The 18,756-nt window shown below is 43.3% G+C and overlaps 1 protein-coding gene across 3 annotated transcripts in view; it reads right to left on the bottom strand.

Moving 5' to 3' along the window:
* Positions 1-7,089: 7,089 nt before the first annotated feature.
* The window catches only part of qrsl1 (glutaminyl-tRNA amidotransferase subunit QRSL1), a 39,295-nt gene continuing 27,628 nt past the window's right edge, over positions 7,090-18,756 (bottom strand). For all 3 annotated transcript variants that reach the window (XM_069887486.1, XM_069887488.1, XM_069887487.1), the window contains 4 exons: positions 17,353-17,545; positions 14,724-14,841; positions 12,137-12,342; positions 7,090-8,713 (listed from right to left, as the gene is read on the bottom strand). In XM_069887486.1, coding sequence (XP_069743587.1) covers positions 8,502-8,713; positions 12,137-12,342; positions 14,724-14,841; positions 17,353-17,545 — 729 coding nt within the window. In that variant the 3' untranslated portion in view covers positions 7,090-8,501. The remainder of the gene's footprint in view (positions 8,714-12,136; positions 12,343-14,723; positions 14,842-17,352; positions 17,546-18,756) is intronic.

Raw genomic sequence — 18,756 nt, 5'->3', positions numbered from 1 at the left:
CTGGTCAGAGGAAGCTGCAGCAGAGCTGCAGGACTGCTTGAAAACCACAGACTGGAGTGGATTCAGGGAAGGTGGCCATCTACAATGATCAAATGCGACACAGGCAGGGCAAATCAAAAACCAAGGCTGGACATGGAAGCTGGTGAATTACTGCAATGTGATCGATAGTACTTGGAGACTTGTGAGGAGCGCAAACACAGTTTTATTAACTTACAACTAACGGCCGGTATTTACAGAGGACTTCGGGTAAGGCAGGAAAGCACGGTTTATATTGGGACCGATGGGGGTAGAGCCAAGAGGAGGGGTCGGCCGTCTAATCTACACACACAGTCAGTGAATTCCAGTTCACTGCATTCACCCCTTCCTTCAGGAAAGAACCTACGGGCAAAAACAGAGACCACATTCAGCAAAATGTTTACAATTATTTGCAAGTTGAGTCTGTCAGGGGGCCTGGTTATTCTGGTCGTGCGCCTTAGCACTGCTGGTCTTTGCTCTTCCAGAACTTCCTGTGCCTCGTTGGATAGTGGGACTCGAACGGATCCAATGGTAGCTCTGTTGGAACCATGTCATCTGGAACCCTGTGCGGGTATTTGGAGGTTCCAGGCCTACTGTGGGCATCAGCATCTCAGTTCCTGAAGTTGCCAATCTCTGATCGAGACAGTGTCCTCTCTACCATCTGCGTATGCAACCCTAGCGTCCAGTAGGTGCACTTTCTCAACCAAAGGGTCCATTTTGCTTCTCCTCGCACACTTTTTCAGTAGGATTGGTCCTGGTGTCGTTAGCCATGCTGAAAGAGTGGCCCTTGATGTGGATTTCCTTGGGAATGCAAACATTAGTTCGTGAGGAGTCGCATTGGTCACGGTGCAGTGAAGCAACCTTATGGAGTGGAGCACAGTGGGCAGAACCTTTTGCTAGCATGAGTCTGGAAGGAATTTAGACTAGAGAGCTAATTTCACAGCTTTCCAAACCGTTACATTCTCCTTTTCAACTTATCCATTCCCCCAGGGGTTGTAGCTTGTCATCCTGCTTAAGTCAATGCCACTTACGAGGAGGTTTTGGTGTAACTCTTCACTCATAAACAATGATCCCCAGTTCCTATGAATATAGTTGGGATACCCGAACATGGTGAAAATGGAGTACAGAGCTCTGATGACTGTGGTGGTGGTGGTGTCTGGGCAGGGGATGGTGAACGGAAAACACGACTCCTCATTGATAATGTTAAGAAAGTACACGTTTCAGTTGGTGGAAGGAAGGGGCCCCTTGAAATCGATGCTGAGTCGCTTGAAGGGGCGGGAAGCTTTTCTCAGGTGTGCTTTGTCAGGCCGGTAGAAGTGCAGACTTGGCATGACCTGATCATTTCCCTGATGCCTTCAATAGAGAAGGGTATGTTGCGTGCCTTGACGAAGTGAGCCATGTGGGTGTTGCCCAGGTGGAAGAGCTCATCGTGAATTGTCAACTGGCTGGTGTGTGCAGCTGTACAGCTTCCTCAGGATGGGGCATCTGGAGGCTCATTGAGCGAACCTGGTCTATATCATAGTTATAGGTGGAGAGTTCGATCCTCACCTCGTGATCTTGTCATTCTTTATTTTACCTCTTTTTGTGTTATTGAACATGAAAGCTACAGATTGCCTCCACAATGGCTTGAAGCCTCCTTCTCCACAGATGGGTTTTGGAGAAGGATCGCAGCCAGAGCTACATCAGAGGCATCGCTCTCCACCTGGAAAGGTGTGTTTTTGTCCACCGCATGCATGGTACCTTTTGCGAAGTAGCACCTGACTTAGTTAAAAGCCACCTGGGCTTTGGCTGACAATGGGAAGGAGGTGGATTTAAAGAGGGGGCAGACCTTGTCAGCGTAATGAGGTACCCACTGAGTGTAGTATGAGAAGAAGCCCAGGCACCTCCTTAGTGCCTTCATGATCCGTGGGATAGTGAGGCCTAAGAGAGGGTTCATATGCTCGGGATCTGGGCCAATTATGCTGTTCTCCACCACATTTAGTTTAGTCCTGAACACTCTCTTACAGGCATTGTACATGAGGCTGAGGGATTTAGCTGTGTGGAGAAACTTCTGGAGATTGGTGTCATGGTCCTCCAGATTGTGTCTGCAAATGGTGTTGACTAGTAGGGCCGAACTAGCCTGTTCTGTGCTGTAAGAGGTTATAAGGACGTCGAGATAGGGGAAGGTAGCCCTTAACTTGTACTTATCTACCATTTCAACCATCTGCCTCTGGAGGACCGAGACCCCATTTATAATGCTGAAAGGGACCCTCAGGAACTGATAAAGCCGCCCATTGGTTCTTGGAACTGATTGGTAACTGGTGACATGCAGCTTTCAGGTCGATGGTTGAATAGACCCAGCACTGTGCAATTTAATTTACCATGTCTGAAATTTGGGGAGGTTATGCGTCCAGGAGGGTGAAACTATTAATAGTCAATCACTAGCCTGGACTTTTCTCCCCCTCTCACAACTACCACCTAGTCTCTCCACAGGCTGTTGCTAGGTTCAATTATTTTTTTTCTTTAAGAAACCACTGCATTTCAGCTCTTAATAAATTTTCTGTATTGCCTGCTCTTTGTGGCTATTGCTTACAGTCGGGGGTGGGGTTCAATATTCAATGTAGGGTCTGGGTTTTGGGACCTTCCGTTCCACTCTGTGATTGGGGAAAGTGGACCTGAGTACTCCATGGCCACACTTTTAAGGTGACACAGGAAGTCTAGGCCCAGCAACATAGAAGCACACAAACCTTTCAATAGATACAGTCGGAACTTGCAAAATGCCCCCCATTTACAGTTAAGTGCACCGTACAATACCCCTGAATAGTCACCGAATACGATTGCAATGCTAGATAGATACTGTAGTCCGTGGGGTAAACCTTTAATTTGTACTGGCGAGCGGTTGTAGAGTTTAATACACACTGGCTCAACCAAGAGCTTTATAAACATTCTGTCAGATGTCTGTTTACCCTCACCACCATCGTCGAGTTACTCAGCTGGTGGGATTTCACTTGGTTGAGGACATCTGATGCCAGTGCTCCAGAGGTTGCATCGCTCCCTCTGCCACTGTCGTCTTGATCTAAAGGCCAGTGAGGTGGCATCGACCACAAGGAGTGGCAAGATGGCCACCATTCCTGCTGTTGCTTCTTTTCTGGAAGCAGTTCCCGCCACAAGGTGCAGCAAGATGGCGATGGCGAGCAGCATGGAGAGGTGGGGGCCCGCAATTCCAGGATTGGGCATGGGTTGCATGACTGTTTGGGGGCTGTGCACGCGGTAGCCTTCCTGGGGTTCCCCTTTGCCCATCAGACTTTTGCCCAGTGTCCCTTCTTACCGCATCCTGAACACATGAAATCCTTTGCGGGGAATCTGGCTCAGCAGTGTTTGGCCTGTCTGCAGAAGTAGCACTTCCAGTTGCGTGTTGCCATGGTAGTCGGTACCTGGGACAGCTTTGATCCATAGGCCTGGCTTTCCAAGAAGGTGCTGCTTTTGTTAGCCAGGTGGTGCACTCCCAGTTGGGCCTGTTTGAGGGATTTCGCTAGATTGATGGTACTGGCAAGGTCCTTCTTCCCCAACTCCAATAGTCGCTGCCTCACGTACCTCAAACGCACTCCATCCATGAGAGTATCTTGGACTTGTTCCTCTTCCTTCACTCAGGCTGGGACAGCCTCATATTGGGACTTTCTCATCAGCGTCCATAGTTCTAGGACATAGTCAACCAGCGATTCACCTGGTTGTTTCCAATTTTGTGCAAGTAGGTGCCTTGACAGCACGTCATTTATGCAGTGGGCTTTCAGGCCTTCAATGGCTGTCTCATACATCACGCAGTCCCTGATGACCGTGATTGCATGTCAGGAAGCCATCCCTTGGGGCTGATTCGAGAGAGGAGGCTGTCAGAGTGGAAGACTTCTTGGATGGCTACTATGTAGGACTGGAAGCACTCCAACCAGTAGGTGAATTCCTGAGGGGCCTCTGGGGACAGAGGATCGACCTGGAGTATGCCTGGCTTCAATAGGGCTTCCATCCCACCTTCAAAGGTAAGTTAATATAATTATAATGTGATCAATAGTACTTGGGAGACTTGTGAGGAGCATAAATACATTTTTATTAACTTACAACTAACAGTCAGTATTTAGAGGTCTTCAGGTAAATCTGGGGTAAGGCGGGAAAACAGGGTTTATATCAGGACCAAAGGAGGCAGACCCAAGAGGAGGGGTTGGCTGTCTAATCTACACACAGTGAATTCCAGTTCACTGCGATTACTCAGAGCTTGTGATGCTGCTTTCACGTTGGGAGATAAGATGGCATTCAGATCTGCAAGGGCTGAACTCTCCTATGCAATCAGGAAGGCAAAGCATGAGCACACACAGAGAATACACAGCTACATGACACCAGCAACACAAGGCGCATGTGGTAGAACATTGAAACCATAATCATTAGTCCATCCTGTGGGTCAGTGACATTGATGCCTCCCTTCCTGATAGGTTGAATACCTTTGCCACATGGTTTAATAAGAAAAACAAGGTAACACCAAAGAAAGCCTCATCTCCCCTTGAAGAACAGACACCTTGTATAGCCGCAGCCGAGGTGAGGAAAACCCTATCCAGGGAGAACCCACACAAAGCAGCAGACCCAGATAACATACCTAGTCAGGTACTAAATAAGCTGAGGAGGGAAGGCTCCCGATCCCCATCTTGACAACATTTTACAAGATCACAATTTACAGGTTCCTGTCTGGCTGCACCATTGTGTAAGTATGGTAACAGTAAAGCATCAGACTGGAAGGTCAATATATCTTTGTATAAATATATTGCTTAGTTTTGAGTTACATTTCTGCAAGATAATAGCATGCATTAGGAGGACCATTACAACAACCAAGAGGATCACTGGGGTCTCCTTTTCTTCTATTGATAGTTACTGGGAGCATTGCCTAAATAGGGCTCATAGGAGTCCCTTTCCATCCAGTGCACAGTAACTTTAAACCAGTACCATCAAGGAGGTGCAGGAGCATCAGGACTGCTATGCTGGGTAACAGCTTCTGTCCATTGTGGGATTGATGAAAAGTATCCTGTAACCATGCAAATCATCCCAAATATCTATTTGGCTACTTATGTGAGCATTATGTACTGTGTATTGTTTTTGTGTGTGCAGTGTGGTATAGAGACTCGCTGCTTTGTTGGGTTGTATACAGTATGTACAGATGACAAACAAACCTGAACTTGCTTGGTGAATTAAAATGCTCATCTATTTTGCCCAGCACCTTTCCACCAGTATTCCCAAAGTTGTTACTGCCTGATCTGGCTAGGCCAGTGGCCACAATATTGCCATCAAGTAACTAGAGAAGTGGGCAGAGCTACCCTTGACTCTCTTCACCCATCGCTTCACAGCTTTTACCTCTCTACCATCCTGCCTATATGCACCTACGACCCTTGTCCATTAGCCTGTACTCTTCCCCTTCTCCTTCCTCCCTCCACCTTTATATTCAGGTGCATGCCTATATTTTGCTCATAGTTTGATGAAGGACACAGGCCTGAAATGTTCGTTATGCTTTACTTCCTCTGGATGCCAGGTGTCTTGATGAGGTTCTCCAGCACATCTGTGTATTGCCCTTGACCCCAACATCTGCAGACCTCCTGCTTTAACTCTGTGATGTAATATTTGTAGATGTATTTGGGAGATAAATTGGTAAAATTAGAGGTTACATACACACACATTTTAAAACAGATCTTATTTGAAATACTGAAGAATTCATATTCAGTGACTTTACTGAAACTCTGGAGAATGCTATCCATATTTCACAAGTAGGTGTTAATTGAAATTATGTCATGAAATGAATGGATTAGTGACACGTCATCTGTATTGAACATTTTTACAAGACTTCTGACCTTTCTGCAAAGTGCTCACTCAAAAGTCACTCCTGGGTTCTTGTTTACCTAAAAACAACAAATGGGAGCAAAAGACTAACTCCTATTGTTTGTTGGAGAAGAAGGGGCTTTTTTTTTGCATGTGAGAGACTGAACAGTCACAGCTGAAACAAGCAGAAGTTTGTTGGAACTGAGACAGAAACTCCAGAGTGGCTATCTGTCTGATGTTTCTCTTGGAATAAGTGGAACCGAAAGGAACTCTGTGTTAGCCTGAAAGAAAGAGGTTATCATCTGGAGAACCCTGATGGGGCAAGTTTCATCAGCAAGACTGAGGTGACTAATGGTGGTACCTCAGTTGTGTAAATCCTGGAACAACAAATCTCTCTCTGCAAACCCTACAAGAACCTTCCTGAGTGGTAAACATTTACCTTTCAAGCACCAAAGCCTGGTGAACTTTATATATGTTAAATTCTGTGCATAGTATAAGAATTGCCTGCAACCAGTGAACTTGGAAGAATGAGAAGTGAGATTGAACTGTGAACCAAGGAACTTTTCTTACATTTACACACTCATTACATACACATGCACTTAGAAGTAGAAGGGGGTTAAGTTGGGTTAGTTAAGTTAATAGAGATAAGTTAAAGTTTGATTCTGTTTTCAAGTTTAAAGATAATTAAAAACAACTTTTGTTGAAGTAACTACTTGTCTTGGTGAATGTCTATTGTTGCTGGGTTTTGGGGTCCTTTGGGCTTGTAACACGTCCAAGAAGCATTAAAGCCACTCTTGATAATTAAAACAATCTCATGGCTTTTTGGATTGTGTACAGGGAAAATAGGAATAGTGGTGCAGGATAAATTCTATTTCGGGCTGCAACCTTTCGTCACTCCAAGACAAGGAAATTCCAAAAGGTTGAGTTAGATTACAAGGAGTTTTGAAGAGTAATTGGGGGGGGGGGGGGTGAACTATTTTGATCAGAAGGAGAAACAACTCCAGAAAAGACACTGGTCAAAGAACAAGGGAGAAATTGAAATGATTTTTATTTTTGCTGTGAGTTATGATCTGGCAAGCAATAGTTGAAAGGTTTGCTCGATGTAATTTTCAAAAATGAATGCAGACATGAAGAAACATGGGAGAACTAACAATCAGATAATTCTTTCACAGTAAGAGTAAACATGATGGACTTTCAGGACGTACATTTATAAAATGTTATATATTTTCCCCCCCCCACCCACCCCCAAAGTCGAAAGCATGGTCCACAATAGAACATCAATCGGTTGAAAACACTCAAGAAACTCAACAGCATCCAGGCCATTCACTACTCCAAACATCCATTCCCTCCCTGCACAACTGGCACAGAGAGCCATGTACAAAGTGAAGAACAACTATACATTTGCTTAGAGCATGTAACAAACCTATGACCTTTATGATCAAGTCAGATAGAAATATGACCATCTGATGCTTCCTCTTCATCTTTTATTAAATCCTGATCTGGAAAAATATTGCCATTCCTTCATCACTGCTGGGTCTAAATCCTGGAACTCTCTTCCCAATCGCAGTGTGGGAGCACCTTCACTAGAAGGACGACAGCTCACCATCTCTATCTAAATGGGAATAGGCAATAAATGCTAATCTTTCCAGTGATACTCAAATTCCAAAAATTGAATAAAGAACAAAAATGTCACTGCGTGGGATACTCCTCTGACAGAGAATAGCAAATAAGATGACAATACAAAATAGCAGTAGTGCAGAACCTTTTCAAACCAATATATTCTTATCTCAAGGGTCTGAATTACTAACAGTATCTTGACTTTCAATGTAATTGGGATGTCAATACAATTAAAATTGCTGTTTGGCAAAGGTTTTTGAAACCCTCCTGAGCTGAATAGAATATATTTGCAACAATTGATTAGTGTAAATTAAAGGAGTCAACAACGCACCACTGATTCTTTCCCTCTTCGTGCTGCCAGACGAGTCAGTGTTCCCTGTTCTAATTTCAGATCTCCAGCATCCACTATATTTTGCACTTTATCAGCTTGTTTCATTATTTTGTAGCAGGTAAAACTAGAAGTCTGCTACCCATACTGAAACTTAATGACACACTGTTTTCTTTTCAACTGAACACCTTCGACTTTTCATGAGTTCCATTATCACCCTGGTCTTCTCTTTTTCATTCTTTAGGTGGGACGGGATCTTTTTCCATTCATGCCTCCCATCTGGAAGAAATCCTGCCCAGTTCCTCACTGAACAACCCCAGACAATATTTAGGATACTACCATCAGGAGTGTTATGAAAATGGGATTTTAAGAAACCGATCTGGGATTCTGCTCGATGAGCAGGGAGTCTTACACAAGGTCATCAGGCTAGTGCGCAAGAATCTCCAACATTTCTCCTATTTTACATAGATAGCCAGCCAAGTTCCCTTTGAGGTTCTGGTTAGTTTAGCTTCAGGAGCAATGAACTTATTACAGAAACATTAGCAGAAACAATAGTTGTCAAAAGTAGAATGGAAAGCACACAAAAAAAGATCTCAATTATAGACTTTATGCTATCTGACAATATTAAAATGTATTTTGAGTTCGAGAATTAATTCAAAATTAATAGTCCTTTTCAAACTTTTACATTTTCAAGCCCATTGTAGCTTTGGAAAGATCAAAACCTAGCATGTGAACTCTGAGATTTGAGCAGCTCACTGCAATTATTTAACGGCGTCTGGAGCTGGAGCAGTGGAAATTTCATTTGTTGTTCAAACCATTTGGCAACAGTCAACAGTTGCTTATCATGAAAAGCCCGTCCAATGAACTGAAGACTCAGTGGCAATCCTCTTCTTGACAGTATGGCAGGGACAGCAATGGCTGGTAAACCTGAAGACAAATTATGACAAAAATAAGGCAAAATTTTGACTAATAAGTAAACAACAAGGTCAGCTTTTGTCGTCATACTTGTTTTATTTCCTTCCCCTCGTTTACATGACTTTGTGACACTCTATGATAAAGTCAGCGGGGTCTATATCTTTCTCTCTCTCTCTCATATATAACACACACACATCTATATTTATATATATATTTATACATCTCTATATCTCTCTCTATATGCGATAGAAGACAAAAGATTGAAGAGGGGATTTAAAAAAACATTTAGCTCTTTATTGCCACATCACATGTACTCCCAGATTCATCAGTGCAGATTCTTATGCCAGGAGAAAGATAGTGTAAAAGTGATCAAGCAAACCTCAAATATCTAAACCTCCAACCAGCCAACATTAACTTTCCCTCTATCTTTTTACCTCCATCTCCGCACTGCCTTCCTTTCCTTCTCCTGTGAGTTATCCTCTTTTTAGCCCTCTGCCACATTGCCTCAGCTTTTTTTTTCCTCTTACCCTCCCACCTATCCATCTTTCCTGCACCTTCCCCCACCCCTTCCTCCCACCTCTCCTCATCCTGCCCCATCTTTTTATTTAGGCATCTGAATGCTTTTTTCTTATACCTGACGAACGGCTCAGGTACCAAACATTGGTTTCCCTTTACTTACTGTGAATGCTGAATGAGCTGCTGAGATATTTTAAATAAAAAAAAACAGATATTGCACAATAAAAGGCCCTTCCAGCCCATGAATCCATGGTGCCCAAATAATCCTTGTGACTAATTAACTTACTAACCCCACATGACTTTGGAACGTAGGGAAAAAACTGGCGCATCCAGAGGAAACCCACACAGAAACAGGGAGGACGTGTCTCTCGAGCACACGTGTGTATTGCTCTAAATCAGTGCTTTTCAAACTTTTTCTTTCCACTCAGATACCACCTTAAGTAATCCCTTACTAATCACAGAGCACTCATGGCATTGGGATTGCTTAAGGTGGTATGTTAGTGGAAAGAAAAAGTTTGAAAACTTGTTAGTTCTTATCAGTCTATTTTCTTTGGGTTAACAAAATCAAAGTGCCAAAATCTCTGGACCCAGTGTTATGCAGCAAACCCAAATAGTTGTGTCATCTATATCAATGATTTGAATGATAATGTGCTGAACTGAATCAGCAAGTTTGCAGATGACACAAAAATTGGAGGCTTTGTTGGCAGCGAGGAAGATTTTCAAAGCTTGCAGAGGGATCTGGACCTGGTGGAAAACTGGGCTGAAAAATGTTAAGATGGAATTTAATGCAGACAAGTGTGAGGTGTTGCATTTTGGAGGGACAAACCAAAAAAGGACATACGCAGTAAATGGTAGTAGGAGGAGTAGAACAGAGGGATCTGGGAATACAGACACATAATTCCCTGAAAGTCGCAGCACAGGTGGATAGGGTTGTAAAGAGATCTTTTGGCATATTGGCCTTCATAAATCATAGTATTGAGTACAGAAGTTGGGATTTTATGGTAAAGTTCTATAAGACATCAATGAGGCCAAATTTGGAGCATTGTGTGAAGTTTTGGTCCCCCAACTACAGGAAAGATATCAATATGATAGAAAGAGTGCAGAGAAGATTAGGATGTGGCCCGGACTTCAGGAACTGAGTTACAGGGAAAGGTTAAACAGGTTAGGACCTTATTCCCTGGAGCGCGGAAGAATGAGGGGAGATTTGATAGAGGTATTTAAAATTAAAGGGGATACACAGAGTAAACGTATTTAAGCTTTTTCCACCGAGGTAGGGGACGTACAACCAGAGGACAAGGGTTAAGGGTGAAAGGGGAAAAGTTTAGGGGGAACATGAGGGGGAATTTTTTCACACTGGTGGGAGTGTGGAACGAACTGCCAACTGAAGTGGTGAATGCGGGATCAATTTTAACATTTAAGAATAATTTGGACAGATGCACGGATGGGAGAGGAATAGAGGGCTTTGGACTGGATGCAGGTCAGTGGGACTAGGCAGAAAAATGGTTCAATAGTTAAAAGGAAGAAGGTTGGCATGGGTGAAGGACCCAGTAAGACCTAAACTAACTTGATGTTTTTAAGACAACCTTTGGGAGGGCCATGTTAAGTGGTAAATAATCACAAAAGAGAAGGGCAATTGGGTGGGAATGTTGTGGGAAGATGAAGATCAGAGTGTTGAGGAGGTGAACAAATGAAGGGGCAAAGGAGCCAGGCAATCAGAAGACTAGTGATGAAGTCGGTTCAGGATGGTTAGGAGTTTTTGTGGAAAGATTTTGAAAACTGGGGTAAAGGAAGGTAAAAGCCTATCTTGAGGGAAGCTTTCAATGGAATTGGAATCAAGTTCAAGGTACAGCTCACACCTTCCTTTCCCCAAGGACTTGAGAAGGAGTAAACCATTCAGACCATTGTGCCTTCTCTGACATTCAGTACGATTATGGCTGAGCACTTTTCTGCAGCTCCACTGGGCAGGCAATGTCACTTGCATGCTTGACACCAGTCTCCCAAGACAGACGTTTCATTGTCTTAGATAGACATTACGTGGCAGACAGAGGAAAAGGATTCTAGGATGTGCTCAAAGCATTCTCAAATAAGTATAACATCCCCACTGACTGTCTCCAATCTCTAGCCCACAACCTATTAAGATTGCATTCAGAACCTTGAGACTTGGAGCACAAAGAAGGAGCAGTCCACTTCATCAACTAGCCATCAGACTCCTGCCCCATCTGAGGAAGAGTCTCTGCAGTTTCCAAATTGGCCTCACTTGCCATCTCAAAATAGAGAAAACCATAGAGGAAGAAATTGTTCTTGGTTCTCAGAGATTGCCTGATATGATGACTTTCCCACATTCTCCCTTTCATTCCCTTGATAATTGAAAGCCTTATCAAATATCTGGTGTGAATACATTTTGTGAATAAGACTTCCACAACCCTCTTGGGGATTGAACTGCAAAAGTTCACCATGGGTTAGGCTACAGCCAAACAGGTAATAATTTCAGTGCTTCTGTGCATTATACTTGAGGATATGACAATAAACTCTTATTATAACCCCAAATGTGTTACATTGGACTTGTATCCATTGTTTTGTGCTGTATCAATATAATTTTATATCTTGATGTGAATAGGTTCAAGGAACAGAAATATTTTCAAATTTCCTTATGACATAAAAGCTTATGTTTTCAACTGCATTAATGTTGTTAAAAATATCACCAGTGGTATTCCTTTCTGTTTGCATGCCATCAAATAAAGACTGAAATTCTTCCTGAGAATGGGATTATTGATAAATATATAACTATTCCTTGAAAGGTTTGGCTAAAGTCTGAAGTTACTTTTTCCAAGTTTACTGTCATATTGTATTGAGTACAATGAGAAGGGATCAGATAATGAAAAAACAAAACCTACTCCGAATAAAAAATGCAATGTATACCTGCTAAGTTTGCACCCTGTGTAAAAATATCCTCTTGTGCACTCCTTGTTCTGTTATCTTCTTTGATAAACTCCATATATGAAGAGGCATCACTTAGAGTTGTGGGAGTAAGAAGGACATCAACACCTGATTCAAAAACTTTCAGAAAGTCATTTGCAATGAGACGTCTCACTTTCTGGGCTTTAACAAAATAGTCATCGTAATTCCTAAAGGTCAGAAGAGGGAAAAGAATATTAACGTTGCAGTTTTATATAATGAAGAGAGAAGTTCAATGCTTTAACTATCACGTTTCAACAAAAATGTCTCAACAGGGACTGAATCCGAGATCATTCTTCCCTTATAGATAATTGAAAAGCTGAATTGCATTTGGATATTGAGCCACAATTATGCAACTGAGTTGAGGAAGATGATGGATCGGTGAGCCTCATTAAATTTTGTACGAGGTAATGAACTAGATTTAAAGGTTTAATGATGTATGAACCTCCTATCTACAATAAAACTCCAATAATTTGCTATCTGATGATCTTGAAATATCGATGGTTCAATATCTGGCTCACCATTAAAAATTTGCCTTACTCCCTTCCCTCTCACCAGGGCTCCAGTTCCCACTCTCTTCCCACTCACCTGGGACTTAATTGCCACACTCCATTTCCACTCACGAGGCCCTGGCTACCACGCTCCATTTTCGTACAAGGGGAGTCCCAGTAATTATTATAATATTACGAAATTACATCTAACAGCTCAGAAAACAAGCTTGCATCACCAGTATGGAATTATTGGAGTTTTATTGTAATGGGAATGATTATACAATCAAAATCAAAACAAGGGAGAAATATAAAACAGATGACAAAGTTCCAAATACAATTTGATATGGTAGAGGCTGTTAATGTTAAACTGTATAAATCTGTTACTAGGTAAAAGACAAGATTCAAAAAAAGAATTTCATATGATACAAAATTAGTACACAAACTCACCCCAATTTAAAAAAAAGGAAGGGGTAATTGTGAACTTCAGACCATTTAGCCTACCAGCTGCAGATAGGACAGTCAATGAATTTAATAACAGGCAGGAGACTTGGTCTAAAATACTTTTCTGCAATCACCTCATTTAGAAGCAAGAGTTTGACCAACAAGAATTAACATGCAAATTAGAAGTGCAAGTCAAATTAAACATCAACTTTGGTTCAAAGGGAGAGTTTCATATACACATTAAATGTTGTTCAATACTTGATAGACCTAAGATGAGATAAACTGTGGCGGCATGCCACTAGGCAGGCAAATCGGACCCGCTTGTAATCCACGCGGCAGGGCAGCCGGCCAAATTGGCACCATTGGGGGGGGGGGGGGTTTCCCCTTCTTCTCAGCACCAGGCTCAGAAGTCTGCGCTGGGGGAACCACGTGACGCCCGAGTGACGTCGGCGCCCCCCCCCCCAGCGCAGTTCTCAGACAGGTCTGGGCTGGGAGTATGTCCAGCCCGGCAGCCAGCGATAAACCAGTTTTCTGCTCACTGAGCTCAACCTGTCTGGTTGTATGTTCTTTCAGTAGCAGTGTAGCTGCCGCTACAATTGGTGTCCCCGACTGATTCAAACGTTAATGGGGAACATGGGATCAGTGCTATAGCCGTCAAGCGGCCTGATTTCTGGGTTCAGGAGCCGGAGACCTGGTTCGGCGGTTGGGGATAGAGCTACACCACACCACGGCCTATCACCCACAGGCCAATGGGCTGGTTGACCGTCTGCACCGCCACCTTAAGTCGGCACTTATGGCCCGGCTCATTGGTCCCGACTGGGTGGACGAACTGCCTTAGGTGCTCCAGGGTATCCGCTCCACAACCAAGGAGGCATCATCAGCTGAGCTGGTCTACGGCGCACCGCCTGGTGAGTTCATCAATGTGCTTCACAACCCCCAGCAGTCGCCGCACGAGGTACTTCCCCACCTCCTGGCCCACTTGGACTCCTTCCCACCCCCACCGCCGCCCAGACACGGCACACGGCCATCTTACGTCCCCAGCGAGCTGCACTCCGCAGAGTATGCTTTTATTCGGCAGGGCCCGCCCGCGGCACCTCTGCAGAGACCTTACGATGGGCCGTACAGGGTTGTCCAGCGTTCAGGGTCTATGTTCCCGCTGGACGTCGGTGGCAGGCGGGAGCGGTTTACTGTGGAAGGCTGAGGCCAGCTCACCTCGACCCCACCGAACCAGTCCAAGAAGCGAGGCCGCCCAGCTAAAAAGGACATTGGCGCCGGTTCTGTGGGGGGGGGGGGCTGTGTGGCGGCATGTCACTAGGCAGCCGGCCAAAATAGCGCTGTCGGGGGGGTTACCCCTTCTTCTCAGCACCGGGCTCAGAAGGCCGAGCTGGGGGACCACGTGATACCCGAGTGACGTTGGCGGCCCCTAGCGCGGTTCTCAGCCAGGTCCGGGCTGGGAATACAAGTTCAGCCCAGCAGCCAGCAATAAACCAGTTTTCTGCTCACTGAGCTCAACCCATCTGGTTGTGTGTTCTTTCAGTAGCAGTGGAGCTGCCGCTACAAAACCACAATAAAAGCAAGTCATTTTTAGTAAGTTGTCAGCTGATGATTAGGTGCCTTACTCTTTTAAAAGAAAGTAATTTCCTGCCAGAATTCTTCCTCGTACCACATCATTGAATCCTTCATGTCTTGTGGCTGCATACAAGGCTTCTGTAGAACTCTCTACATTACTGCGGTGCCCTTTAATTAAAAATATTGGAAATCAATTACAAATCCAAAATGCCTAAGTATATAATTGTATTCTGCATGTAATTAACCTGCTAAATTCCAAGGATACTTTCAGAACATTAGGGCAGCATGGCTGGCGTACCAGTTAATGCAATGCCTTTACAGCGCCAGCGATCGAGACTAGGGTTCGAATCCCACGCCGTCTGTAAGGACATTCTCCCTGTGTCCACGTGGGTTCCCTCCAGGGTCTCCACACTTGAAACGACCCGGGGTTTTAGTTTAATTGGGTGTAAATTGGATGGCATGGACTCATGGGCCAAAATGATCTGCTACTGCCGAACATCTAAATTTAAAAAGGCTGAGTATGCAGATCCATTTAAACAGGGCAATGAGAAGAAATGTAATTTGTGGAGAAGGGATACTCTTGGTTTGTACTAAATTGTGAGAATTTAAGAAAAAACATAACTGGAATACTTCTTCATCATTAGTAGTCCCCAAACCTCTAATTTTTCACTCCTCACTCCTTTAATAGGTGTCTCATTAACAAATCTCTTCATCAGCTTCATTTTGATCTGACATAACAATTACAGCATGGAAACAGGCCATTAGGCCCTTCTAGTCCACACCGAACCAAACACCCCTCTCTAGTCCCACCTCCCTGCACAATGCCCATACCCTCCATCTTCTTCTCATCCATATACCTGTCCAACCTTTTCTTAAATAATACAATTGACTCCGCCGCCACTATTTCTCCCGGAAGCTCATTCCACACAGCTACCACTCTCTGAGTAAAGAAGTTCCCCCTCATGTTACCTCTAAACCTCTGCCCCATAATTCTTAACTCATGTCCTCTTGTTTTAATCTTTCCTCCTCTTAACGGAAATAGTCTATCCACATCCACTCTGTCTATCCCTTTCATAATCTTAAATACTTCTATCAAATCCCCTCTCAACCTTCTACGCTCCAAAGAATAAAGACCCAATCTGTCCAATCTCTCCCCATACTCCAGATGCCTAAACCCAGGCAACATTCTGGTAAACCTTCTCTGCACTCTCTCCACTCTGTTTATATCCTTCCTATAATTAGGCGACCAGAACTGCACACAGAACTCCAAATTAGGCCGCACCAACGTCTTATACAATCTCAACATCACCTCCCAACTCCTATATTCCATGCAATGATTGATAAAGGCCAGCATACTAAAAGCCTTCTTCACCACCCTATTCACGTGAGTTTCTACCTTCAGGGAACGATGTACCATTACTCCTAAATCTTTCTGCTCTTCTGTATTCCTCAATGCTCTCCCATTTACCACGTATGTCCTATTCTGATTCTTCTTACCAAAATGAAGCACCTCACACTTATCAGCATTAAATTCCATCTGCCATTTTTCAGCCCACTTTTCTAAGCAGCCCAAATCCCTCTGCAATCCTTGAAAACCTTCTTCATTATCCACTATTCCACCTATCTTAGTATCGTCTGCATATTTACTAATCCAATTCACCACCCCATCATCTAGATCATTAATGTATATAACGAACAACAATGGGCCCAATACAGATCCTTGAGGCACACCACTGGTCACCGGCCTCCAACCTGACAGACAATTATCCACTACCACTCTCTGGCCTCTCCCTTTCAGCCAATGTTCAATCCATTTGACTATCTCAAAATTTACACCTAAAGACTGCACCTTCCTAACCTTCCATGTGGTACCTTATCGAAGGCTTTACTGAAGTCCATATAGACAACATCCACTGCGCTGCCCTCATCCACATTCCTAGTCACCTCTTCAAAAAATTCAATCAGATTGGTCAAACAGGACCTTCCTCCCACAAATCCATGTTGAATGCTCCTGATCAGACCCTGTCTATCCAGATGTTTATAAGTACTATCTCTAAGAATTTTCTCCAGTGTTTTTTCATCTTCCTATCCTCTTGAAGTGTTTTAATACTTTCTTGCATTAAAGACGCCAATGAATCCAAGTACTTGCATGAGAGGTGCAAAAAGAAATTGGAACAATAACAAAATATTACGTCCAACACAGAAATGTCCAATTTGACCACGAGTGAATGATTTGTTCTCTCTTCAAGTAACAGGAGAAAATCAACGGGTGAGAAGGACTGTGCCTATTGATTTCTCTTTTCTGTGTGAATTCTGCTACTGTTGAAGCCCATGATCCGAACTTCACAAACCACATTCTTCACAATCAGCCATTTAAGTCTTCGGTCTCACAACTATTTACTTCCTGAACTTCGATCTTGTGATCTGAATCGGGTTCATTTGATTACACCAGATTCTGTCATTTACCCCATCCCATTCTGAGCGAGAATGCATTTTACATTTGTAACGAAATGTACAGCATCCTGCTTTACTGCATATTTTGTACCATTTTAAATATATTTTAGAGTAATTGCAAAATTAGCTTTTGGATTTAAAAATGCTCACTCCAGCAGATGCATTCTGCCAATTGATGCTACCCACTGAGTCTATTTTTTGGATAACCAGAAAGTACCTTCATACCGTATTCTAGTCCGTCAAAGCGTGCCATGTTTGATGATACTTCTGTTGTGCACAGGACGTGATAGCACACATTTGAGTACTGAGTGTGCGGAAGGGAGACTTCAACGACTCGGGCACCTCCATCTTCAAATAAGTTAACACCCTTTGTCCATATTTCCAATGTTTCACAAGATAGTCCAGGAGCATGATATTCCTTTCAAAACAAGAGGGACTGTTTTTAAAAAAAAAAAATCTAATCTTCCACATCAGATCAAGCAGAAATGAATTACTGGTTTAAAGCACATTTACAATTCAACGTTTTCAAAAATAAGATGCAAACAACGAGAAGCTGGCGGAGACTCAGTCAGTCACCCATGGATAGAAATGATCTGTCAATGTTTCAGGTCAGGACCCTATTAAGGGGTGATATCAAGTACAGTAAAACTGGTATCCAGCATACATGGAGATTGGTAGATGCCAGATAAGTGAATTTTCCGGTTGCTTGAGGTTGTATGTTGCATAATTGGCGAAATAATGCCAATTTTAAACCTGTTTTTTAACCTATTTATTTTCTGCTTTTCTTGCTGGTTGTTTGAGGCTGCCGGTTCTTGAATTCAGGATAACAGGAGTTTTAATGTATAAAAGAGGGTTTGAGATGGTGAGGGAGGGAAAGTGGGTAGTTTGGAGCTGAGAGTTGATTGGATACAAGACAAAAGATAATAAGTAGAGAGTCAGGTGAGGGAAGAGACCACTTGAGATGAAGGTGAGTATGAGAGCAAGTAATAGACGGAAAGAGGAATTAATTGGTCAGGGGTGAGGACTAAACAGGAAAGTTTGCAGATATCGTGATTTAAGTTAAAACACAATGCTGGATAAACTCAGTAGGCCAAACAGTGTACAAAGATAAACATATATAACCAGTGTTTCTGGCTTGAGCTAGCTGAAACTGGAAAATTCAATGTTTGTGCCCTTGGGGTTTTGGCCATCTAGGCAGAATATGATATACTGTTCCACAAATTTACAGTTCACCTCATCCTGGCTATGAATGAGGCCGAGGTCAGACAAGTCTGAGTGTGAATGGCCAAAAGGAATCTGAATGGCTGGTCCCTGCAGGCAGAGCGCGGGTGTTCGGTCAAGGGGTCAGTCACTAACATCTGCAGTGCCTGCAACTAGATGTTGGGAGACTGCTTTCAAGATCAATAAGTAGCTGGATCGAGTTAAGAAGATTTGAGCGGCATTAAGACCATGACAATTAAATTGTAAAACCCATTTTCAAATCATGATTGGGTGATTTTTTTAAAGTTTTGCTTGTTACATAGCAATAGGCCATGGTGGCCCACCAAATTTTTCTCTGATGTGGAAGCAAAAGTTCTCACTTGGCCTTTACCATATTCAATGTCATCCAGAAAAAAAATGAAAAGGTTA

The sequence above is a fragment of the Narcine bancroftii genome, chromosome 6 (assembly GCF_036971445.1).
Source record: "Narcine bancroftii isolate sNarBan1 chromosome 6, sNarBan1.hap1, whole genome shotgun sequence".
Lineage (NCBI taxonomy): Eukaryota > Metazoa > Chordata > Chondrichthyes > Torpediniformes > Narcinidae > Narcine > Narcine bancroftii.
Note: the sequence above shows the minus strand (reverse complement) of the source record. Positions and strands in the feature narration are given on the sequence as shown.